General features: G+C 37.1%; 1 protein-coding gene and 1 long non-coding RNA gene across 3 annotated transcripts; one reads left to right on the plus strand and one right to left on the minus strand.

The window, feature by feature from the left end:
• Positions 1-15: 15 nt before the first annotated feature.
• Positions 16-27973, minus strand: LOC139984096 (uncharacterized). The gene is made up of 3 exons (XR_011798937.1): positions 27768-27973; positions 17653-17696; positions 16-3895 (listed from the first exon to the last, which is right to left on the minus strand). It is a non-coding gene; the product is annotated as an uncharacterized lncRNA (long non-coding RNA).
• On the plus strand, positions 13243-19815 carry LOC139984095 (uncharacterized). 2 transcript variants are annotated; one of them, XM_071997802.1, is made up of 6 exons: positions 13243-13366; positions 15095-15251; positions 15975-16031; positions 16852-17019; positions 17582-17734; positions 17885-19815. In XM_071997802.1, exons 1-6 carry the CDS (start codon positions 13362-13364, stop codon positions 18155-18157), a joined length of 813 nt encoding a protein of 270 aa, XP_071853903.1. In that variant the 5' UTR covers positions 13243-13361; the 3' UTR covers positions 18158-19815. The 2 variants fall into 2 exon arrangements, with proteins under 2 accessions (XP_071853903.1, XP_071853902.1); XM_071997801.1 differs by having other exon boundaries at positions 13249-13383; positions 15097-15251.
• Positions 27974-27988: the final 15 nt, after the last annotated feature.

Raw genomic sequence — 27988 nt, forward strand, 5'->3', positions numbered from 1 at the left:
AGTAGTAGTACGCGACATTTTAGATGTAGTACACTTCGTAGTAGTAGTAGTACACTTCAAGTTAGTAGTGGTACATGTCACCGTGATCCTTTTGGCGTTCCATAGTCACAGGTCACAGAAACGACCACGAAAAGTCATTATTTTACCTCATGCAGCATGTGTTGGATGAAGTTTTAGCCACCGCCATTAATCTCACGCATTATTTTCTATTTATAGCCACAAAAAACTATGCCACCAAATATTTGGGGGGGGGATATTAGATACTATATTCCCCCACCTAAAATATTGAGGGGGACATGTCCCCCCGCCCCCCCCCCCCATGCGCACCGTCCATTACCCTGGCTCGCAGGTACAGACGAATCCGCCGCCAGTATTTGTAGGCCTAGCTACAAGTAGCACCGTTTGTGCAAGCAGAGCTTTCTTCACATTCGTTTACATCAACTGCAATCATATTTGAATGAAAAGCAAAGTAATAGTTTCATATGACAATATTGTAATTATTACTGCAGGGTAGACCTTGCCATCAAGTCATACAGGTATCTATATTAGTATTACTTCATCATGCAGGCATAGTTGGGACTGCGGAGAGACCATATAGATGTTTGTAACCGACTAACAAATAGACCTCCCTTAGTGGCACCATTAGTGACCGATGGCACCCTTCCTCATGCAAAATATGTTTATGAAACACTTCGTGCATATCTCAAGGCATTGTGAGAAATCGTACCTGGGCATGCAGGTTGATGTGACGTGTTCCGTAGTATAGCTGGGAATTATGCCGTTCTTCTGTATTTCGGAGTGACAATGTGGACACACAACAAACATTGCGTGTGAATTAACGACAGTAGGGATCTGGCTATGGATATGGATTGCCAAGCAATGGCTAATAAATAATTTTTTTTTTTAAATTCTTGAGAGAATGAGTTCTCTCATAATACGACTTGAGCTGCGTGCATGAATTATTTGAGTCATGTTAACGTTAAACTAGGCCCTCGAACGAAAGTGATTAAAACGCCTCTTCGTAAACGGTATAGCCAGCACGCCAAGAAATAAACAGTGGGAGTACTCGACCCACTTCAAAGACAAAGTGTCAAGATTTTAGTCCACTTTTGGATAAAACCTTTCTTACATGAACAAGAACGTTAGAACCAAAAAAAAAAAAAAAAAAATACACCGAGGCTAGTGCTCTAAATATCGGCCTTAGAATTCAGAATCAGAATTAGAATTAGAATTAGAATTAGAATTAGAATTCAGAATCTATGGGCACCATTTATTGCCCTGGACCTTTGAGCACTGTCCCGATTGTCCAATTGGTCAGTCCAGGCGCGGCGGAACGGGAAAAATATTGGGAGGGCTAATTTATGGAGACTATCAGAGCCTTATATACATATATATATATATAAGACTGTATATAAGGCTCTGGAGACTATCTAAGCGGAGCGCCACCATCGGTTGGCGCGGAGCGTACAAGAAAATTTTGGGTTTTTCAAACCCCCAGATGGCCGGAAACGGCACTTCCCGAGTGTTTTATGCTGCGAATACCTAGCCCTAAAGTATGGGTCTCAAGCCTGCAATTTGATTGAACGTGAAAATCTGTAAAAACATTGTAATTTGTATATTCGATGGTGTTTTATGAGATTAGCTATTACTCGTAGTGTACTCGCAAAGACGTTTTGAGTGTAGTAAATTGCTACTTTATAATTAATTTATAATTATAAATGTCATAAGAAAAAACAGAAAGCATTTCTTAATGTCAACAAATGGGTAATTCCAAAACCATGTGCAGTTGCCAACAAATTTCTATGAACCAAGCACTGTCACGAATGCATGTACCCAATACAGCACAGGTGAAATGCTAATATTGTGTTTTTGTTCGTATAATAATTCATTGCGTTTAAACATAGAGCCATGTTCCACGCCTTGCGTGTACTCGTAGTGTAAACGCAAATTTTGTTGAGTGTAGCGTTTACCCTATTACACTCTTATTTAAAACACTAATATTCGATGAGGCATGATACAGACAATCAATTATCATATCGTTTGAATGCTCCGGCTGCAATGCTCCGCACCTACCCCCCCCCCCATGTTCGCCCTGCTCCCCACCACTACCATAGGATAGGATATTTCCTTCAGGGTCTATAGCCAGGGGACGGGCCGAGGTTCCCCCAGCATTTACTAAAATTATTACACCTATATAGTATACGTGTGCACCGGACAGATCGACAAGTATATTTATTGAAAAATGGGCAGATGCACGTTTCGGAGCCTTGTAAATATTGGGGGGGGGGGCTTATCATGCATTTGCCCCCTCAACTTTTTCATTGGGGGGCTGAGCCCCCCAAGCCCCCCCCCCCGGTTCCGCCGCCACTGGGTCAGTCCGAATCTGAATAGCATGTAAAGCGAGCTGATGATGGCAGTTAAATTACGACTGCTTTACAAGTTAAAGGTATTCTCTCAGCTAATCTTGTCTCCGCGTATTCCCCCCCCCCCCCCCCGTATTCTCCGATTAAAAAGAAAAGCAATGCCGCCCTCTGTTCTAGCGACAACAGATTCGTTCCTTTATTGTGGCATTCTCATCCTTAGCTATAAACAGGACATGGATCTGTGCACTGTTACCGCAAAGTTCTCAGGTGTCCGAAATTCCAATCTGTATCTCAGTTCTGCGTACCCATATAGGCCTACTGTGTAATCGTAGTGTGCGTTATGTGCGAGCAACTTCCGCTGGTTCACGATGGTATAGTTGTACACAATTTTTCTATTGGAGCTGAAACAATGCATTTGTCAGGGTAAAACAAATCCTCCATGCGACGGGGGCAACCCCTTTTCCAGATTTTCGCTGGCATGTTGTACGACTATGGCCATTTAACAGATGTTGCAAAGTAATCTTATACGGCGTCTTCCTGGAATATTGCATAGGGCGTAGTTTCTGACTGTTGACATTGGGTCTGTAAATCTATGTTAGTAAGTTATCTTATTCTACAACATTTCACTGTCGCTATAACAAAGAGGTTAATCACCTGAGCATTATATTTTCTCAAATATTCCTATCGTTCACCATGGTTGACCATATTATACATTATTTTGACCTAACATGCTTACCAATGGATTTTTTTCAAGGTGGCCTGATCTCGATAAAGTTTTGCTTCTGTCAGGTCTCCTCCACTGCATTTATACAGTTCACTCTTCATCTTGAATACATGATTTATTTATGTTTATCTGAACATATTAATTATGTTGTGCATATGTTAACATATGTATTTCTCAGCTGTTCATGTGCAGTGGAAACAAATAAATGGATGAATACCCATTTTATGCAGGTTATCTTAGGATCCACCATATATTGGATCTTACAGTTATATCTATTTCATTATTATAGCCTATAGCATTTACCCATTTTATCGAAGGGTTTTGTCTCAGGACTATTTTCAGGTTTATATGTGAGATGGCTACTCAATTAATCCAATATACCAATCAATGGCTGATCACACTCACTACTGAACCTTCCCCGACATCAAAAAGTTTACAAACCAGCTAGTAATTCGAAACGGAAACCATTTTCAGCAACCCATGTGTCATTGTCGGAGTCGGAGCTAAAGAGAATCCATATTTCATTGGTAAGGTATGATTATATCATATTCAAATATAACGTGTGCTGGTAATCGGGAATAGAATGCACAAAACTCTGTAGGATCTGTTCCAATCCCAACAGAAACATCGTCTCTTGTTCCAAGATGTCCTCTATTGACCGAGACTTGAATAACGTAGCCCTCTTGTGCGAGAACAATCCACCGGCAGTGTAAATCCTCATGATAATTTCCCGGGTAGTTTGGAGACTCCACATCAGATACTGCACCATTTGCAAGGATTACTGTTCTATTACAAATGGGATCTGGACCTGAAATATTCAACAACAAAAAATTTCAAATAAATAGATTTGATCAGACTACTACTTTCCTAAATAACATACAAGACGATAACCGGTATGACCATACAGTGTGCGTAAAAGGTGATGAGAGAGGGGAATATCCAAAGGATTAAAAACAACCACGAACAAAAGGAGAGACAGAACATAGAGATGGGGATGCACGGAAACCGCAAATGTCGGATTCTATCTTTGCGATTAAATAAAGCAGATTTTTTTAATTTGGCAGAGCGATCCAATGTGTAACCAATCTTTCCAAACAGCCAGGCTATCACGTTGAGCTGAACTTACCATATGGACACATAGTTTGTCCAACTTCTCCGATCGGCAACAAATTGCAGTTGCTGACGAATTTTACAGTTTTCCAAATCTGGAGAACCAGTAACTTAAAATATATCGTCTTCTTGGCCACTGACGGTTTTCTAATTCAGTTATGATGCCTTTTTCCCGTTAAAGAAAGACGTCTCATCATTGATGGAGTCAGGCACCAAGTAAAGGATCGGGATACATATCTTCACTGGGACTGGTTGCACCCGAGGATTGACCGCAAGAGAAATAACATCATATAACACTTCTTCATCTTTTACTTCAAAGTGCTTTCACTTGGACAAGAATGCCTATCATAAAGGTCAATCAGGGTACAATTTAATATTTTAATATTTTCATCCATCCATTTCGCTGACGGTTTTTCAATATTGATGTGCCGCTCATCTAATGATATCAACCACTTTCGACTACGGTTATACTGGGCCAACTCCAATTTCTAAACCCTAACGCTGTTAATTTCAACGCAGTACCATCTATGTACCTTCGAAACCACATTATTTTGTTGGCAAACCCCACCCCCACTCATTTGTAGTAAATACATATTGTTACGATAGCCCTAATATCACTTTTTGGTGCCACCTTCATGTTCCCATACATGCAATCTTTGAAGAGGATATATCATAATGCACATCTATCTGAACATGTTTTATTTTAATAACCTTAAAAACATATCGGTGTAATGTCTATATACTACAATGGCTGACTGAACATATACCGAATAATGTGTATAGGACTGTGCTATGATGAGGCCGAGGTGTTAGTGGGAGGGTGAGAGGGAGGCGGATGGTATATGTGTGACTTGTCTCGAACTCTGCGGCCTTGTTAGGATTCGGACTGCTATGGCTGAACTCGGACTCCGACCTGATGCAGCGGTCTATCGCTTTGTATGATTATGCTGAAGAATTATGGTGCGTTTTAGACCAAATAGCAGGAAGCGTATGAAGTGTATGAACTCACCACTTTGAGCAGCAGACATAGCGACTAGTACCAACAACCTGAAACTCAGTTCCGTTAGAGTTCCTTTCATTTTCAACTATAACTACACACAGAGAACGGTGTTCAAAATCTGCAAGCAACTACAAAATGACATTGACCTTCATAATACCAGTTGCATCCGTTGCCTATAAATTATAGTGCTCGTGATTCCTTTAAGGGATGCACCGGATATCCGGTCCGGCCGGACTATCCGGCCGGATAGTGAGGAATTATCCGGTTCCGGTTCCGGCCGGATATTTTTCAAAATCCGGTCGGATCTTTTTCAAAATCTGGCCTGAATTTTTCCTTAAAAAGGTGTTGGTATTAACTTAAATCAATGTAAACTATTTCCAAAAATTAATAAAAACATTCAAAGTAAGGAAAATTTAGGTTTAACATGTTTAATTTAATTTTCTCAATGGTCTGACCCACTGTTTCTAAAGATCAACCAAAATAATACAACTACTGTACTGTAATAATATGAAGCTATATACAACAAATACAGTTTGCAGTGAAATCATTTCTTGCAGCCTTCATCAGTTTAATATTGTGCAGTTAAAATAGACCATTCATATACTTATCAGTCAAAATACTGTTCCATTGAATCTTTACTTTCCCATTATTGTTGGCATTCTCTTCGATATCTCTTGTCACCATGAAAGTTCCTAAATCATTAAGTGTTCTAATGAATATTCAATTCCATTTTAAATGATAGATAAAAGATAGATAAGAAGTTTCTTCCACTTCTGGAAAGATACAATGCTTTTTTTTTATTTTACAGATAATATTGCAGTGTAAAAATTTGTTACCAAATAATGAATAATAAAAGAACAATTTTAAATCCAGATAGTAGTGTTATTACTACAATTAAATAATCTTTTTATTCAGTATAAAGTATGAGATTTGTGAAATGTAGCTTCCCCTTTTAAAACAAACTTCATAGGTAGTATGCAGTATTTTTCCAGCAAACAAATTTACATACTGTACTGTATCAAGCTTGTCAACAATTATATTGTAGTTATTTTATCAAAGAATGTAGATTACACCACTTCAAGTCATATTTAATCTCATAAATGGGGTCTTAATTTCACCTTCTTTATAATATGCGTATACCTCACCTAAGATTTGCTCCTTGTTTCATACTTCTACTTCTTATGAATGAATTTCTTTTGTGTAATGAAAAAATCCGGTTCCATGTACTATCCGGCAAAATCCGGTTCCGGCCGGATCCAAAAATTTGGATCCGGTGCATCCCTAAATCCTTGATTCATCACACAAATAAATACGCTCATGAATACGCGGTATTGTTATACAACTAACAATGACAAGCATTGCAATATTTATTTCCAGATGAGACATCAGCTGAGGCATTCAGATTGTTCTTCCATCCGGAGGGTATAGTTTCGCGGATAGGGTAATTGCTGTACGTGGCCCCTTGACTTGTACATGAAAATGACCAGTAGCGTCCTACATATCATTTGCGGTTCTATTTCGTAAATGCTGTTTTTGTACTAATCGTCCCTCCCCTCTTGCTTCAACTACATACATGCATAGCAGGAGATGTATAATGACCATCCAGCACGGCGTAAAACACCGACGGAGAAAATATCGACTCTTATGAACAACACTCAGACTCCACCTTGTCAAAGATATTACGCTGCCAGCCAATGGCGTCATCACAGGTCAAACTGGCACGTCACTGGTGGTAGATTAACTCGCATCAGTGCCGGTGTAGCAGTACAAACTGTCGCATATATCCTCATATTCAGTACATACTGTCCTAGTGCCGCTAGGACAATTTATACATGATTTACCAGTACATTTAGTCTCCCTGACCTATTTTACAAGGTCTGTATGGTACATACTGTCTCACCGGACAGTATATGCTATGGTTAAACGAGGGGGGGGGGCAGTATTTGACGGTCGTTTATTTTGTTATAAATTGTGTCCCCACCCCCGAACACAATGTCCGCTAGCAGATACGTTAAAGTAGTTAAACAAAATAATACGTAATGGACTCTGTCAGTATCCATATTATTAGCAAAATTATCGCATTTCGGCTTCCGTATATTAAGCAGTAAGTCGATCGATCGTGCCGTGCGACAACTTAAGATGGAAAAGTTCGCAGAAGACGCGAGACATATTGCCAATATTCTAAGAGACAAGAGCTATCCAAGTGGTTTCACACAAAAAAAAAGAACAAAAAAAAAAAAAAAAGGATCTTACGGAGACAAAGTACTTTCAGGCTGGCTGAAAATGGAACTCTTACATACCTATATGGAAGGAAAGTTTTGTTAATTTTCCTTCTTTTTTCTATTAGTTTTGGTTTTAGCAACACACAACGTCTCATTATTTCCTGTAACATCAAACTATGTATGCATCTGCTTTAATGATTGATATAATGAATAGTTGTCTTTTGAATGTCGAATTGCCAAGATTTTATGCCGGACAAAATACACTATGAAGTATTTGCGGACATTTTGTACCGGCCGCACTATATTTGCTGTAAACGGGGGAGACAATGCAGATAATGTCCGACCGGACTAAATGTGCTGGTACAGTGTCCCCCCGGACACTTTGTACAGGGGACACTATGTACTGTCACACCGGCGTATACTTACTACAGTGAGTTACAACTCCCTGTTTACACATTGAAATCGATCTGCATCGGCAAGCATTTCATGTGGCATGTTGTTCTTCTAAACCAAGAACAAGTCCCGGTTGTAAATTTGTATGTGTGGTTGTCGTGTAGGGTGACTGCGGGGAGCCAGTGAATCTTGAATTACTGTTGCAAAGACAATCTTACTGCACATACATAGTTTCACGCCTGTTAATGGTATTGTGTTACCGAGGTATACACTTAGCCTACATAACCTTTCAAGTTCTAGTCTGACTTTATTCTATAGTAAATCACACTAAGTTTCCCTTTTAATAAAAGTTATTCTGCTACAGTGTATACGATACATACCGATCCTTGCAGTATGAGATACACAGTTCTAATATAGCCTAAATACAGTTTGGTCTATACCATGATCTTCACGGCGTATAAGTTCCCAATATAAAATATTACATTTACACTCAGGCGCGTAGCCAAGGAGGGCGAAGGGGGCAACCGCCCCCCCCCCCTTGAGTTTTTTTTTTTGGTATGTTTTTATGATATCACTAGTAATTTCAAGCTTAGATGCAACTTACAAGGCCTAGGAAGTGCCATTTCCAGCGATCTGGGAGGCATTTTCAGCCAAAAATTTCAACAATGGTGGCGCTACGCTTAGATAGTTTTCAATGCAGAATCTACGGCTCTGATAGTTTGCCTACAGGTTCGCTCCTCCCTTGGCAAATTCCTGGCTACGTGCCTGTTTACACTATATACGGTGCCTCGACATAGATAACCAGTTACACACTATAGTATGTCCCACACAGTTCCTCTTTTTAACAATGTTACACTATGGTGTATATGCTACAAATATTCTTTGCTATAACGCCATGCATGTGATGACCCCCCCCCCCCCCCCATTATACATAGATTCCCGGCATGCACGCTAGGACACATATATCATCGTGATGCACAAGTTAGTGTACTTTTGAGACTGTTATAGTACGTTGAACCATTGCGTGATACTACCGCTGTTACACTTTACCTGACTATATGGACTTACTCTCATATTATAGTCTTCATGAAGATTGTATACGGCATGCCATACGTTTCAAAAATGTCCAAAGCAATATAAGCATGTCCAAAATAATATAAGCATGTCCAAATTTATATAAACATGTCGAAACTAATATGAGTATGTCCAAAAATAATAAGAGCATGTCCAAAATAATATGAGAGTGTCGAAAGACTATATGAGCATGTCCAACATATTAAAAGAATGTCGAAAAATAATACAAGAGGGACAAATGTAACTGCCTAATTCAATTTTGTTTTGAACATTTTGGCGTTTTAAGTTACGCCATATGTTGCAAAATATCCAAAAAAAATATAAGCATGTCCAAACTTATATGAGCATGTCCAAATTTATATAGACATGTCAAAACTATATGAGCATGTCCAAAATAATACGCGCATGTCCAAACACATATAAGTATGTCAAAATATAATATGAGCACGCCCAAAATTATATGAGAGTGTCGAATAATAATATAGAAGTCTCGAGTGTAACTGCTAACTTCAACTTTGTTATGAACATTTTGGCGTTTGAAGTCACGCCAAATGTTTCAAATATCGAACTTTTATGTTGGTATGTCGAAAAAAATTAGCTTACAATACCTTCTTTAGAGATAATTTGTATCAACTGACACAATGGTTATCATTATGACAATATATTATTAAAACATTCTTCTGTTTTTGTGACGCAAATAATTCAAAATATGTAAAAACAAGACCATCACCTAACATTTTTCCTTTTTACATCCCTACGTAATGTGAGTGGTTTCGCCCTGCCTAGAGGTGCTGAGATTATTCATATATTGTTGCGAAGGCAAAGAAGTTCACGTGCGAAAGTACGTACAACATGCACAAGCGCTAACAACGTACAGTAGTTATCACACATGCGTACGTTGACAGTGAAAATGAACTACTATACTGTGTTACTTTTTTAACGGAAAATTGTGACACTTAATTACGGTTACCAGGCGAAGTCGGACACTAGCCCAGAATTAAAAAAAAAATAAGCCTAGGTTAGGGGTATTCAACGTTTAATCTTCACTCTCACCTTTTAACTAAATTTCAAGATGGAAACGTGGGAAGAACTCGCCAACTACATATTATTGATTAAACCTCGTGGAATGTTGGACACAGTGGTTCTTCGTATTAAACTCACTGATAGTTACAGCACCTTGGGGCCAGGTTGATCACTCGCGCTACGAAACAACTCAACTAATATTTCCTCGAAAATAAAATCGTTCTTGATCGAAATATCATTAAAATATTAACACACACACTAATACGGTAATGGATGAACTGTATATCGTCTTAAGTTACGCTGGATATGGTGTTTTTGTTTTCAGCATACCAAAATAAAAAGTTTGATATTTGGAACATATGGCGTAAAATTCAAACGCCTGACTGTTCATTACAAAGTTGAATCGAGCAGTTACGCTCTAGACTTTTGTATTATTTTTCGACACTTTTTTTATATTTTGGACATGCTCTTATAGTCTTTCGACACTCTTATATTATTTTGGACATGCTCTCATTATTTTTGGACATACTCATATTGGTTTCGACATGTTTATATAAATTTGGACATGCTTATATTTTTTTGGATATTTTGCAACAGATGGCGTGAATTCAGATGCCAAAATGTTCACTAAAAAGTTGAAGTTAGCAGTTACATTCGACATGTTCATATAATTTTTCGACACTCTCATATTATTTTGGGCATGATCATATTATTTTTGGACATACTTATATTAGTTTCGATATGTTTATATAAATTTGGACATGCTTATATTTTTTTGGACATGCTTATATTTTTTTGGACATGCTTATATTATTTTGGACATGCTTATATAGTTTTGGACATTTTTGATACATTTGGCATTCCGTAATTGTACGTTTATGGATAAAAACCATTAGGGCCGACATATGCATGGAACCCCCTGTGCTATAGTAACAATGATTGGCTTTTGGGACGTTCTACATGGCTGATTACAGGACAATAGTAGCACCGGTCGTAGGTGCACCGAGCTAATCGAAATCAACCAAACAAGTCATTTGTATCATCAGTATCTGCGTATAGATCTTTAGCCGCTCCTCCGGCAAAAGCACTCCCCTCCCCCCCCCCCCCCCCCCCGCCAGGCATGAGAAAATTAAACTTATGAACCTTAACATTTGCCTGTACGGGAATAACAGTGAGCACCAGAAGTTATATTATTTTTTCTTCTACATTTTACGTTTACAAAGCAGTCAGAAAGTTAACTTTGACTGGTATGAACTCGAAAAATGTATTGTTGATATTGAGAACAATCTGGAACATTTGTTTTTTTCGCGCGCGCTGTACGTTAGAGCCACCCAAAGATTTGGTATTGCAGCCAAGGCGCTAAATTGATTTGACTTCTGTACTTCTTACTAACAAACACGTGAATCCAGTAAACACAAGCGTCTGCAGACGGTATATACGTTCTTGACTATTAGTTTTCTTGTTGCAGCGCGTACGTTATACACTTCATCATGAAGCCCCCTTGCGCGTGCACGCGTAGCTATCCATATCGTTCAGTTTGTGGAATTGCTATACGTATTTCTAAGTTGGCGATCAAAGCCCCCCTTTTTTTGCCCGTATTACAGAACAGAAAACCTTATGTTTATAACAATATAGGTGTCGAAATAAAATGGACGGAGAATCATTCCGCATTATCCGAATTGATTTGCAGTAACTATGTACCTAATCTACGATGCATAAAAATATATTCCTATTATACGGCCCAAAAAATGACAGCACAGCTTTACGTATACAGCTTTACAGTTAGATGTCAAGTTTCTAGCGCCTTTGACGCTGTAACAATAAGTTTATCTCTTTAGTAGGCTATGCGAATAGGTAATTCCATCAAAATATCAATAGTCTGGAATTTCCGCTACTCAGTAGGAAAACGTATCAACCATGGATGGTCACGTGACGTGCTCCCATACTATTTGAAACTTTTTTTTTCAGTAGACACCTACCTGACGGGCATTTGTGTTAAATTGGTTTTGTAATAACAAAGCTTGCTTATGCTCTTCCACCAACGACTCAGTTTGTTGTCATTTTCAATATACCTAGCTGGTATAGCTTATCATTCTAGTCATTTATTGAGATCATGTGAGCGGAGGCAGTCACGTGGGACCGGAGAGTGGAGAGTTGAAGAGGGTAAATTGAATTACAAAGTGCCTGAAGGTGGTGGAGGCAGGAACAGTCCTTAACCCTTAATGTTGGGCATGACGGAATTTATAGAGCGCAGACTATATCATTCCAAATGGCAAATTTTGAATAGTCGATTTGCTGTCTTATAACGCAGATCGTATCAGTGGCGGAGCTAGGGGTATTGGTCAGGAGGGGCGAGAATGGTCTGTAGGGCGCTTTCGACACCATCTAAGCGGAGCGCCACCACAGGTTGGCGCGTAGCGTACATAATTTTTTTGAGTAAAGATACTCCCTAGATCGCCGGAAATGACCCTTTCCGGGCCTGGCTAATTTACAGATAAACGATGAATAAATAGGTACTGTCATCGCCAAATTACACCAACAAAATGTGACAAATGTCAATAGGTAGATGAGAGCGCAATAAAAAAAGTCAATAATCGCGAATAAGTAAAAAAGTGGTAAAGAGCTGAAAAGGGCGCCAGCAGTCCATTTGAGTCCGTCAGGGGGGCATCCGCCCCCTGACTGTATGCACGCTCCGCCACTGGATCGTATGATACCTATTAATACAGAATATACGTTCCAGATATATGTATGACATCATGCAGTCATTTTAAATAGCGTTCATAGCTATATGACCTTACTTCAATCATTGGAACTAGGGAAAATCCGGGGAAAAATTAGGTACTCAAACGACTTTGCATTGTATTCGGACGATCGTTGTTCGCGGACACATGCATCAGTGAGTTAATTATCTATATCTATATCTATATATATATGTCTATATATATATATATATATATATATATATATATATATATATATTGATATTTATATATATATATATATATATATATATATATATATATATATATATATATATATATATATATATATATAAACATACCAAAGCGAGACGGTTCACGAATCCATTGAATTACTTATTATATTCGTCTAAATACTGAAAAGTTGCAGCAAAAGCTTTACAATGTTTTGTTTCCCAATCACCGAATCGTCCATGCATTATAACGGCAAGGTCCTATTCAAAAGATCAACATACGATTTGCCTAAAGCCCTACCCCCCGTAATAAAATAATAGCAAAGATCTCAGAGGGGAAAATAAATAGAAAAAGGAACAAAATACCTTAAAAAGATACCGCCACGCACTTTGTAGATTCAAGCTCGTTCCATTGGCTGCCTGGCTTATTACCTTGATGCATATAGTTTAATACAGCAACTAGAGATATACACCTATAACATTTTCCATCACAAGTGACCCTACCTCAAAAGGATCAACCATGGATTCGAAAATACCTGAAGGTAAGTTTATTAATTATATTTTGAAATGTTTCTCACATGTTTTAATACTGATTTATGCTGAGCAATGATACTATTAGCTATAATTTCCGAGCCAACATTACAATTGATGAGTTTGGAATACAAATCCACTATAGAGGACTATAGAGTTCTTAGAATATCGCATCAGAAATTTGATTTAAAGATGAGCTCTGAAATACATAATTTTTTAGTTTTGTTCTTTTTTGAAGATATCTGCATAACAAATGATGTATGGTTCAAACTGAACCCATCCCTATCTGGCGCCTATGATGTTCCTCTTACCCGACTATGCGTTTGCAAGTTATCCTTCTGTAGTACTGTGGTCACCCTATATATACGTCCCAATCATTGTGTTTATTTGTTAAGGTTTGCTTTGGAGACGTCGTGGTCTTTACTCCTAAATTATATTTTGTACTTCTTTCGATAGTTTTGCTGTTTGTGTTATAAATCTCTTTATGATTTCAACCAATCTTGTTTGTATTTCGTCAGGAAAGCCTTCTTAAATTGATTGTCTCTGTTAGTCTCTGTTTGTACTTCTTTATGAATTCAAGTATACTTGGTTGTGTGTATAGCTTACAGTCCCTCTAAAGCTAGATCTTGCCTGCACCAGTCCCCTTTAAACTAGATGTTGCCTGCACAGTCCATGTGGTTTTCGCTTAAAGATTCAAAAAACCAAAACAGAATCACCCAGTTTAAAGGTATGTTGTATTGGCCCCAAGTATGCTATATATTCAAATATGGTCACCTTTGGTCAAAATTCTGAAACTGTTTTTATTACAACCTTTCGAGTAAATTTTCCTCACTGTGACATTCAGTCATCTTGTATGTTCCTTAAAAATGTATGAGAACAATTTGTGGAGAGTCAAGACCTCCAGGAAAGTACTTTTTGAAAACTTCTAGCATAGATAGCGTACTATAATTTGGGGCCTATAACTGACGTTGCCTGCACTGCTTCTATTGAAGTCATGTTGTATTAAATCCCTGCCACATCATTCTTGTTTTTGTTCGTTATGAATCCATAGTCTAGTTCACTGTTGCTATACTTTCTAGTCCTTATAACACTTGTCTGCGCCCCCCCCCCTCCTCACATTTAGTTTGTGAAGTTATAAATCACACCTTTAACTTGTATGCTGCCATATGGGTTATATGGAAGCCAATTTTTATTGCCCTCCCAACTAGTGTGTAAATATTTTCTTCTGAATCCAGCAGTTGTTGTATATCCCTCTGAGGAATCTGTTATTCTTGGGGGGAGGGGGAGGGGGAGGGGAGGGGAGGGAGGGGAGGGGAGGGAAGGGGGGAGGGGAGGGGAGGGGGAGGGGTGTTTTTAGACTGGTCATATTGTTTGTGTTTGTATATATGTCAATTTGTGTGTATTGCAATAACATACATGTAATTCGTTAAACTGATATATTATGCATAGATATGTTGCATCAATACCCATTTATTTATTTATTTATTTATTTATTTATTTATTTATTTATTTATTTATTTATTTATTTATTTATTTATTTATTTATTTATTTATTTATTTATTTATTTATTTATTTATTTATTTATTTATTTATTTATTTATTTATTTATTTATTTATTTATTTATTTATTTATTTATTTATTTATTTATTTATTTATTTATTTATTTATTTATTTATTTATTTATTTATTAGTTTGTCATAATTAACTCCTCTCAATCAACAGATAAGTCGAGTCAAAACAATATGAAAAATACCATGAGAGCTATGAAACTGTCTGGTGCTATTTTCCTAATCATTGGAATATGTGGCATTGCGATGGGTCAGGTAGATAGGAAAGCAGGGTATTTTACCAGCCTGTTAGGTTGGGGTAGCGGGTTGGTAAGTATATATTATTTTTGCCTTTTGCAGTCATATTTGTCTCGGTTTTCAATTAGACTGATTATTTTAAAGGAAACTGTTGTTGCATTTCTGTGTTGAATGTTAGTTTTGTGAAACTCTGACCAACCCATGCATAACATTCACGCATAGTATCCCTTAAAACTAAACTCGGTGTAACTTTGTGTAACTCTGACCAAGCCATGCAGTATTCACACATAGTGCCCATCAAGCTGTATTTTGTGTTTCGTTGTAAGTTTGTGTTATTCTGACCAAGCAATGTAGTATTCACACATAGTGCCCATAAAGCTGTATTTTGAGTTTGGTTGTAACTTTATGTAACTCTGACCAAGCCATGCAGTATTCACATATGTATAGTATCCCATAAAGCTGTAGTATTTTGTGTTTCGTTGTTACTTTGTGTTAATCTGGTCGTTCCTTTTAATATTCACAAATAGACTAGGGCCCAATAAATCTGTATTTAATGTTTCGTTGTAACTTTGTGTTGTTCTGACCAAGCTTCATTTGTAATATTCACACATATAGTACCACAGTAAAACTTGAAATGTTCATACGGCTCGCACTGTAGAAACCCAGCTTCTCTGCAGATACTTTTGTTCTACTTCAATTCCTGGTTATGTATGTATGTATGTATAATTATAATCTCATGCAATGTCGAGATCATAAATTCTCAGCTTAAATCAACTTTACTTTTCTGATTTACAGTTTGCCTTCCTTACTGGAGTTGGTGGCCTACTTTCTTACATTGACCCTGGAGGTGCGGTGAGTACATGGTCAACAAATATTACAATCATTACAGCATTAAGTGAGTCATGTTTCTCTGGGTGTATTTAACTTATTCATTTACAAAATTAAAACAAATAATCAAGAACAACAAACTGAACTTCGAGCAAAGCTGAGGCGTGGGATGCTAAAAACGCGTGACACACACACACACATATATATATATATATATATATATATATATATATATATATATATATAACTCACTACGAATTCAATTATTTATATATTCATTTGCCTTTGTCGTTTACCTCCATTTCATTAACAATAGTCTGTTCAAAGAATCTCTTTCGAGATCCGGCTTTAGAAAACACAAATGATTTCTAGTTGGTTAGAATCCTGTTTGATCTCTAGAGTAAGGCAAGTATGTCACCAAAACAGAACTAGTATTTTTCGATACAGGTGACAAACACCTACAATGGAATTACGACCTTCCTTACCGGTTTGGAACCTCTGGACATACAATCAGCGTCTATATATATATATATATATATATATATATATATATATATATATATATATATATATATATATATATATATATATATATATATATATATTGTATTTCTTTATTTTATTATTCCATTTGTTAAATTGTCTTCGTCGTACATAAAAACATCGACTTGTTTGAAATGACACGAATGAGCGTTGGTTATAGCGTAGTATATAGGTACATGAAAGCAGTTGGCTAATGGTTGGAGGTTAAAATATACTAATACCGGAACCGAAATACAAAAACCCCTGTTCTAAGATTTCTAGATTATTATTTTATTTTGGATGTTGTTTTCTAACATTGTAGGTCCTGCCGTACTCAGCAAGCTGTGTGATGCTAATTTTGGTTAACTTGGCAACGATATGGGTTGAAGCTATTGCAGTAAACAAGACAAAGAAGTGGTGTGAAATTGTCCGGAAACTGAACGAAACGATTATACCGCCTTCGCCAGGTCCATGTCCAGAGGGCGATGAGGTACAACACTGATTATTAATCATTCTCATTAGCATACATGACATATGAACACATTTTGTGTAGGATACCGTATATATATATATATATATATATATATATATATATATATATATATATATATATATATATATATATATATATATATAATTAGAGAAAACCAGAGAAATAAGATATGACTCATAATTGACAAATAAGGAGTAAGTTTTAGAAAATATATTGGAATTTTCGGTCCCCCTGGGACCTTCGTCAGCAATACTTGGCAGTCGAATGAGAAGTACAAAACTGCCAAGTATTGCTGACGAAGGTCCCAGGGGGACCGAAAATTCCAATATATTTTCTAAAACTTACTCCTTATTTGTCAATTATGAGTCATATCTTATTTCTCTGGTTTTCTCTAATAATATTTTCTTTTGGAGTAAACGTGGATTTTCGTTATATTATATATATATATATATATATATGGAAGTTGTATGTACATATATGGACTATATACCCATTTTATTTTCCAAGTTTGACCCACCGGTCTATAAAACCTTTCATTTCTATCTCTCTTGTTTTAAAGAAATTTCCTGTTGCTATCGAATACACCATTATCGCTCTTTCTGCCGTAGCTGTGTTCACTGCGATACTTACAGTCATTCGCCAAGCTGTCTCGACTTGGAGTTCTTTGTCTTCGCCTGATGAACAAAGAAATACGAAAGATAACGGTACAGCTGTAAGTCGATCTTTGCAAAAGATAATATTTTCCTTTATTGACCCAATCGAGTGCTCATATTTCAGATAAAAATTGAGAATTTTGAGGGTTTTTTTCCCTCTCAAATAGATGACGATAAAATGAAGAGAATTTCTTTCTCTTTCCTTACAGAGTTATATTTCGTCAAACCCACACAGTCAGTCGGCTTACGTTGTGTCCCGCAGCAATGAGATGAACGACCCGGACAGAGATAACGATTCCTATAGAATGGCCTCCTCCGATGTCGGCTTTAGTTCCTCGATTACGTCACTACCCCAAATGGATAATACTGTATATGAACCTGACGAGATCAGAGGTTATTCTTTCGCAAAGCTGGAAGCTGAACGGCGAGCCGCGATAAACGAGAACATTGAAAAGTTCAAGCAAGATGGCGGTATCCATTGATTAATTGTATATGTGTCTACTTGGTCCTATATACTCTACTCAATATATAGGGATCTCCATAATCAGCGCCCTTAACCATGCGACAGCGGGTACTGTCCTATCCGACCTTTTCTTAAAGGATTGGTTCAGGTGTCTGACATGTCTATCTTGTATGAAAGAGCTCAAAAAGGCAAACAGAACAGTGAAGAAACTACCATGATAGCATGCTCTGTTCAGGAGATATCACGCTTTGAAGATATCAAAATTTCTTTGAAAATGACTGGTGTAGAAAGACTTACTGTGAGGGTGTGACGTCACATCCTCACTTCCCTAACGTTTGTGAATATATTTCTTTAAAAATATTTACATTTTTTAACACATTTGAAATTAATTATAATAAAAAAATCTTAAAATGTTTAATCTCAACTACTTCCTTTGACAAATATGAGATCTCCTGACATATCTTTTGGTTGAAAGTCATGAAACCTCACAAAATATTTAGAGAAAAAAACAAAGACTTTTCAGGAATGTGAGAATGTGACATCACAGCTAGTCAGATTTCAGCAGTTTCTACACAATCTGATAAAACTTTACACTTGAATATCTCTTTCACCGAAAAAGATATTTGAATAGTTTTTTTTTTCACCATTGTTTCTTTTATTGTCCTCTTTCATATAACATAAACATGTATGACAACTAAACCAATCCTTTAAGTTTCTGCGAGACTTTGGCAAGCTGCAGTCTTCGATATCACTGAAAATTCCTATCAGGATTCTATAACGGACACGCGCTACAATATTGGCATTATTGGCCAAGTCAAACGATACCAACATGGCTGGACGTTGAAACTTTATGTTAGGTTTATAGTCTCTGTACATTTTGCATTTGTTTCTTAACCACTCATAACTAACTCATTTTAGCAACACAAGTTTATCCACCTTCGTAGTTACAACTTAACAACGCGTCTGGTCGTCATCAACCAATAAGAAAGCTTCCTTGAACTATTTTCAATCATAGACACTTAGGCTGAATGTCCGTCTTAAGCGTCAGTTAAAAATTGTATGAATGTCTCCGAATAGGAAAACACTGTACATACATACACCTGCGAATCGTTCCGTAAGTTTTTCGGATGATCTCTTTAATTCTAATTTCACAACTAGCGCATAGAATTAGATATGTAACAGCGCTATAGAAAACCTTTTGTAGATCTCTGAGCAGGATACTAAGTTCACGCGTATTATTGGACCCTGCAGAGCCGTCATATACGGCACGTTGAGAACCCATCTGACAGCGCCCTCAGTTTAACGCTGATGATCCCCCATCGTATATTCCCGAGGGGACATTTACTAACACTAACATTTAACTAACGAAATAAATATGTTTCACTCTGTATTTACTTTAAACTTGTGCTTTATCTACATGAAGCGCTTAGTGCCATTATAAGGGATTTTCCCGACAAAAACCTTGTAAATAGCCCTACTGCATTTTTTATATTTGGGTATTAAAGCCTTAAGGTTAGTACCATTATACGGGATTTTCCCGACAAAAAAACCTTGTTAATATCCTTACTTCATTTGGTATATTTGGGTAATAAATCCTTAAGTTGAATATTGTACTAAGGAACCATTGTCTGCTAACACTAATATTTCAGTAACGATTAATAAATATTTCACCCTGTATTTACTTTAAACTTGTGTTTTCTCTACATGAAGAGCTTAGTGCCATTATAAGGGATTTTCCCGACAAAAACCTTGTAAATAACCCTACTTAATTTGTTATATTGGGTATTAAATCCATAAGTTGAATATTTTGCTAGGGAACATTGTCTGCTAACACTAATATTTAAGTAACGATTTTCCCAACAAAAACCTTGTAAATAACACTACTTCATTTGTTATATTAGGTATTAAATCCTTGCTAAGGAACACTGTCTGCTAACACTAATATTTAAGTAACGATTTTCACGACAAAAACCTTGTAAATAACCATACTTCATTTGTTATATTAGGTATTAAATCCTTGCTAAGGAACACTGTCTGCTAACACTAATATTTAAGTAACGATTTTCACGACAAAAACCTTGTAAATAACCATACTTCATTTGTTATATTAGGTATTAAATCCTTGCTAAGGAACACTGTCTGCTAACACTATATTTAAGTAACGATTTTCACGACAAAAACCTTGTAAATAACCCGGCCTACTTCATTTTGGTATATTTGAGTATGACTAGACGTAAGGTATAAAATCTGCCTTGAAAATAGTTTACACTCACAATACAAATTTAGCCAAATACAGTCGCAGCTTTTCACGCTGTCACGCGGCGCAAGATATATCATCTAAATATACGGCTCTGGTATATGTTTAATTAAGCATAGCGCCATCGCAACCACATTACGTTATTTCAGCTGCATTGAGTAACTTAAGTGCCGAAAGGCAAACAAGGAGAACATCTTTTTTGATATATGTTATTGAACAAGACCCTTTGTGTGTGTATGGGGAGGGGGGAGGGGTGGATGCGTGTGTTTGTATGAGTGTGTGGCTTAGATGTCGGAGTACACAAATATAAGTACATGTGATACCAGAATTGGATGAAGTCAAGTTTAGACCACTTTGGGCCTTCAAAGAGCAACGTACGAATTTTTACTGCAGGGTGAGGAAATAGGCTTGTTTACAAGCGACGAAAACTATGGGCATATATAGCTGAAATTGCACATGTAATGATACGGAAAATTCAAAGTGCCTCGACTTCCCATTATCTGCTATCCAGTGAGGCATAGGGTTAAGCTGTAATGAGAACTTCTATTATGGCTTAGAGACCACCTTACTTTGACGATTTATGTGTGTAGGGTGTAAATGGGGCGATTATATGAGGCTATGCTACCATCAAAATCATTTGGCATTATCTATGAATATATACAGAAAACTATTTTCGAGAACTGTTACCATTTTTTTTTGTCATGCTTCGCTTTGGAGAACATTGTTGGTCTTTAAAGCTATATCTTGTGTTGTGTTGTACTTATATATATATATATATATATATATATATATATATATATATATATATATATATATATATATATATATATATATATATATATATATATATATATATATATATATATATATATATATATATATATATATATATATATATATATATATATATATATATATATATATAAAGTACAACACAACACAAGATATAGCATTAAAGAGCAACAATGTTCTCCAAAGAGAGAATATATATATATATATATATATATAACGCAAAAGAGAATACACCGGCAGAACAATACACCAACAACCGCATAATCCCCGGTAATCCCGACGAGGATCCTATATATTCATGGAGCATAACTTGAAGCTACCAGTTGTCTGACGATCGCTATAACGCGTGAAACTCCGAGTTACAACTACTAGTGTTCCACTAGTCTCGACTAGTATCAACATATATTCCGCTCTGTCCAATGGACATAGAGCACTCTGCGCCAAGATAGACGCCAACCAACTATATATATATATATATGTATATATATATATATATATATATATATATATATATATATATATATATATATATATATATGTGACTAAGCTACATCAATATTCCACCATTAACAGAATAACCCCCAGTCTGACTAAGAGACTTACGTTATAACCCTAAGTTTTGACTTAGAAAATTATATTTTACGATGACTGTTAATCTGACTATGATTTATGTCATGGCAAATTATGTTATGACAATCAGTCTAACTTAAAGATTCATGTTATGACCGTAAGTTCATATGCTTAATATAATGTCATCATTCCTGGAGCAATTTCGGTTGAATAGGATAAAAATGATAACGAAGGCTTGGACTTATTCAGGTATAGGTACATTTACCTAATAAGTTGTGACGTCAGTCATGGACAAACACCTCAAACTGTTTTTTTTTTTGGTTATATATTTCTTCAAACTTGATATTGATTATATAACGTTGGAAAAAACTCAATTCTGTGACGGGATGTCATATGATACAGGTAATGTGTGATCAAGTGGCGTCATCACAACTAAACAGTGAATTTAATTATGACTATAGTGCTCATTTCATCAGTGATAGATAATTGAGAACCGAATGCAGTTTGACAAGCTGAAAGTTTACATTAATGCATGACGTCACAAAATATAAGTGGTTAAGGTCTTGTGATCTAAGGATTACAGGTTCGAACCCTGGCCAGATCATTGCGTTGTGTCCTTGGGCAAGGCACTTTATCTCCATTGCCTCTCTTCACCCAGGTGTATAAATGGGGACTTGCGAGGTAACTTGTAAATATAGTTGCGTGCGCCGGTTTGTGGCTGCACCATATGGGAAGTCCCCCGGGGGACACGTGGTTGTGGTGCACTGTGGTGCCCCAGGAGAGATTGACTGAATTGTGCACACTTTGGTGTGTAGGTGTAACAAGTTACCAATGACCAGGGTTAAGTTGTAAAGTCGTGTGAGAGGGCCTTGGCCCTGTACAAGACTGTAAACCTAAATAATAATAATAATAATAATAACGCAATGTACCGATTGACATTAAAAAAACGACATAATTATAAGTTTGTATATCTCAGCAACGGAACGAGCTATATGTAAGGAAGATGTTTTATTCATTGAACCTGTTATCTTTCTAGGTACCTTATCTTTTATACAAAGGCTGGAAGATAATGCAAGGTTTCCATATTGTAACACATATACAAAACCTCATGTATAGCCCGTCAAGGTAAAACGTCAGGGTTTCGACAAGACAGATTAGCATCATTAGTTGCCTTCATTGATATAACACCTCCTATGCGTGTGATTAAGAACAATTTTTATAATTGAGAAACCACTTCGAGGTCTGTTTCTGCATAATTTTGCACTCCTCAAGGCGTCAAGTTATTTCAACTGTTTGATAAAGCAACTGACGGAAGGGTGCACGTGGTGTCAAATAATATATATATATATATATATATATATAATCTATCAGTAATTGTAATTTAAGAATACTACTTAGGGTAATGGATGCAAACACTTTTCTGTTTTCTTTGTTTTGTTATGTTTGTATGTTTTTTCTTTGTCAGTAATGCGTGTATTAGATGTGAAGTTTTCATCAGAGTTTCATAGGCCTATATTAACATATACGTTGACTAAAGACCACGTCGATTTCCCAACACTTTTTCTCAAAATGTTTGGCAAAAAGAGATAGTCACATAGAGATATAGAGAGATAGGACGGGTTTTGGAGGGCCATCAATGCATATATCTCCGTTTGTTTAGTAAAACAAATGTGTACATATGACGTATACTGACTTGAGAATTGAACTTATGTCAAATAGTTCCTGATCAATTAGTCGTTATTCTCATTTCTTAGAGAATAATTTACCAGAATGGATAAATAACTGCCTACCCCTCCCTCCCACCCCATCCTCATCCTCGACAGCCCCCTACCGCCCCACCCCACCCCCCCCCCACACACACCGACCCATCAACTTCTCACGACTAGTGCCAGATCCATATGCCTCAATGCATTTATCAGCAATATATTCCAAACAGTCGATTTGGATAATTCACACTCATATTAGAGGGTAAACTCAAACAATTAATTTTGCAACAGCGCCTCCAAAATCAATGTTTGGCAAGCAGTCAGGAAATGTTTGGGTCATAAATTTATTCTCATATTTTTGTTATTAACAACATGTATTTTTGCTAGCTGAGGCTGATTGCTATATAGTAAAAAAAAGAAGATGTGATTTTATTTTTCCTTTTTTTTTAAGTTTTAGGATATTTTGTAAATGTATCTGGCAACAGCAGAATGGACTCTTATGGGCTGCTTAAAAGTTGAATAACGCGACATTGTGATGTTTACGCACCATATACACTTCTCGGATTTGAATTAATACAGACCAAATCATACATTCAAGTACATTGCCATCAGGGCAATTTCAGCTGAAAATGTATTTGTCCTTTCCTATAATTTGTCAATCATATTTAATTATTTAGCCCCTGAAGAAGATCCTGCTAGAGTCAGGCCCTCTTACTTTTACGCACGCATTCTCTTACACAGGCTCTTTAGTGGATAAGCAGTTTTCTAACAGTTTTGTTTTATAATGTTAATCATATTTTTCGACAGAGGAATATGATATTACTACAATAAAGATATATATATATATATATATATATATATATATATATATATATATATATATATATATATATTGATGAAATTCTAAGTACAGAGAACGAGTGACAGCTAAGCAAACATACTAACGTATCAGGTTTCAAGGATAAATATAGAAGTCGATTTATAATAGCCTTTTAGTCAAGCTTTTGAAGAATATTTTTCTTGGATGACGTCACAGACCCACTACTGTGATCCACCTTCCTGGAGTAATTGAAAGTTAAGCCAGTTAAAGGCATTCCCTCAGCTAATCTTGTCTCCCCGTATTCCCCCGTATTCCCCGATTTAAAAATAAAAGCAATGCCGCCCTCTATTCTAGCGACAACCGACTCATTCCTTTATTGTGGCATTCTCATCCTTAGCTATAAACAGGATATGGATCTGGGCACTGTTACTGTAAAGTTCTCAGGTGTCCGAAATTCCTAAATTCAGTTTCAATCAATCCACCAAATCTCGAGTTAGGAATAAGATATCGAGATGGGGGTTTCAACTAGTAGTGTGGAAGATTTTCCTCTTCAAATATAAATTTCACTTTGTTTGTCAAAAGAATATCTTGCTAAGAATTTAAAATAAAACAGTAAGTTTACTCGCCAAAAAATCCTTAAAACTATGATGTGACTCATTGGTTCATTACCAGTTTGTTTTTATATACAATACCGTTCGAGGAGAAACTGTGATATGTTCTCACATCATTTGCAAATTCCCTGCTCCCTCTCCCCCGCCCCCCCCCCCCTCATCCCACCCCTCCCTCCCTCTACCAATGTTCGCATTATCACTCATGCACTACGACTAACAGGGTACCTTAGCAATACTCCCGAACACCAATTTGTTTTTACAATAATTTATTTTTATGTTTAGAAATAACAACTTTCTACTATCATGTTGAAGTTTACAAATAGTTATCTCAGGTCTGAAATTTGAATGGGTGCATGTATATTTAAGATTTTACAAGGTTCATGACTTTAACATTGCAGGGAATAAAACCGAGAGGTTCATATACAGATATCTCTTTCGTAGCCCCCCCCCCCCTCCCCGTCTTTTCACTGGTGTAAATATCTGGAATAACTATAGCAACTGCATAAAAGCCTGCAGATATCGTCCATGTTTTAAACATCCACGTAAATTAGTAACTAATACTTAGTGTTGGTTTTCCAACTTTGAAACACATTATGGTGATATAATAGACCACGATAGTTAAATCGTGCAACATCACATTATTGTCATTCATAGGTAAGTCGATTGTAGTTCATAGCTATTGGATATATACACACACAGTGGTGGAGCGTCCATACAGTCAGATGGGGCGGATGCCCCCCCCCCCCTGACGGACTCAAATGGACTATACCTATTGGCATTTGTCACATTTTTTTGGCGATGACACCTATTTATTTCTTCGTTTATCTGCAAATTAGCAAGGCCAGGAAAGGGTCATTTCCGGCGATCTAGGGAGTATCTTTACTCAAAAATTTCGGTACGCTCCGCGCCAACCTGTGGTGGCGCGGACCATTGATAGTGTCGGAAACGCCCCTACAGACCATTCTCGCCCCCCTTGACCAATACCCCTAGCTCCGCCACTGGAGCCTCTTAGGATCAAAGGAGTCAGGGTATCAATTCTTTGCAGATTTACAGATGTTAGGTTAACATGTGAAAGGTACATCGCGGTTCATATGTTAATTAGTTTTACATCCTCACCACCCCTAACTCCTCCTTCCAACCCTCGTAATATGACTAACACAATGCTCAATGTACTTATATATACCAGTTCACTTAGCATGGACAACAACATCGGAGACGTTTTATCGGAACAGAAACTTCGACTTAACAATGTTGCTATTAGAACGTTACGTCATGTTTTTTGGCTAAACCATAGAACGGAAGAAACAGGTTGTGCATCGGGTTTGTTTACTGTTGATAACTATTCCCGTTAGACGGGTAGTGATTGATAACCACAAATGGAGCCAAAATAGAACCTGGCTTATGTGGTCGAATCAAAACCATTAGACCGACCGCCAACCATGTTAGGTCATGGATTTCCACCGTTGAACTTTTCCTGTCAACCCCGTCAATCCTGTCACCATTTGTTTTCTTTTCGCATGGCAGTATAGTTTAGTATATCGTGACTGCTTCGAAATAAGTATACACGCCCTCATTTCTGGAAGGTCATTTGACATTCTTTCACACGTTTTAGAATTAGTTTCCATGGTTAGATCAGGGAGTTGTTCCATAACAACTCCCTGGTTAGATCAGGGAGTTGTTATGGAATCATTTCAAGTTTGAAGAAAAACATCAAAGACAGTTTGAGGTGTTTCCATGACTGACGTCACAATCGAAATGAGGAAGGAGGGGGGGGGGGGGCGGGCGGAAGGGAGGGCGATGTATGGATTCCAAGAAGGAAAACGAACGGGATGCGGCTATTATTCGCCTCCCACTTCACCCTCAAAATACCGCACCTCTTTGACGGAGAAGTGGGATATATTCCGTTGTAGTGCAAGCAATGATACCTGCGTTTCCAATGTGGTGGTCAACGGAAGCATTTATGGGTACAACTTGGATGGAAACTTTACAGTATTAGTTCCTGGGTCAATTCGTCTGGCACCTATGTAATTGACTTTAACGGTGACAGATCGATAAGTTGCTTTCTATACATTATACATATATATATATATATATATATATATATATATATATATATATATATATGTGTGTGTGTGTGTGTGTGTGTGTGTACAGTGGCGGAGCTAGGGGTATTGGTCAGAGGGGCGAGAATGGTCTGTAGGGGCGCTTTCGACACTATCTAAGCGGAGCGCCACCACTGGTTGGCGCGGAGCGTACAGAAGTTTTTTGAGTAAAGATACACCCTAGATCGCCGGTAATGACCCTTTCCGGGCCTTGCTAATTTGCAGATAAAAGAAGAATAAATAGGTGTTATCGCCATTTTGTCAGAAAATTACACCAACAAAATGTGACAATTGTCAATAGGTATTTGAGAGCGCAATAAAAACGTCAATAATCGCGAATAAGTAAAAAGTGGTAAAAAGCTGAAAAGAGCGCCAGCAAACTATTTGAGTCCGTCAGAGGGGGGGGGGGGGATCCGTCCCATGACTGTATGGACGCTCCGCTACTGCTAAGAGCTGTCGAAATATGACAAATACCCTCGCAGTTACCATTTATAATTAATATATACATCCCCTTCCACCATCAGACCCACTAAGAAATGTTCAAGTTTAATATTTCGCCGACGACATGCAGTGTTATTCAAAATTTGTGCAAAATTTTTATTGGCCGGTTGTTGTAAGCTATCGATACTTCTGTGAATCCAAACGGAATATTGTCAACGATTTCCAACTGATGTGTTTTGATGTGATTATGCAATTATTTCAACGGATTCTTGCCAAATTTTCAAAAGTACAATTCATCAATATAGGAAGTACTATTACTAATCAACCAACCTGATTTCGGGGACATACCAACATCCGGAATAACAATAATAAGTTCCACTTGTTTATTTCAGTCAAACTGCTAACCAGAATTCCTATGGTTATATAGCGATCCCGGACATCAAATTCCGTTTTGGTTTGGTCAAAATATTGTCACCAAAGATTATTGGAAATGTAGGAGGCTGACTCCGGTGGAGGAGGGCGCCGGATACCGAGGTTGGCGGATTATCTAA

The sequence above is a fragment of the Apostichopus japonicus genome, chromosome 17 (genome assembly GCF_037975245.1).
Source record: "Apostichopus japonicus isolate 1M-3 chromosome 17, ASM3797524v1, whole genome shotgun sequence".
Taxonomy (NCBI): Eukaryota; Metazoa; Echinodermata; class Holothuroidea; order Aspidochirotida; family Stichopodidae; genus Apostichopus; species Apostichopus japonicus.

Coding starts and splice junctions, on each gene's coding strand:
- LOC139984095 (XM_071997801.1), top strand. CDS start 13,362: ATGGATTCGAAAATACCTGAAG. Junction 16,032..16,851: donor ACATTGACCCTGGAGGTGCG/GTGAGTACATGG, acceptor CTAACATTGTAG/GTCCTGCCGTACTCAGCAAG. Junction 17,735..17,884: donor CGAAAGATAACGGTACAGCT/GTAAGTCGATCT, acceptor CTTTCCTTACAG/AGTTATATTTCGTCAAACCC.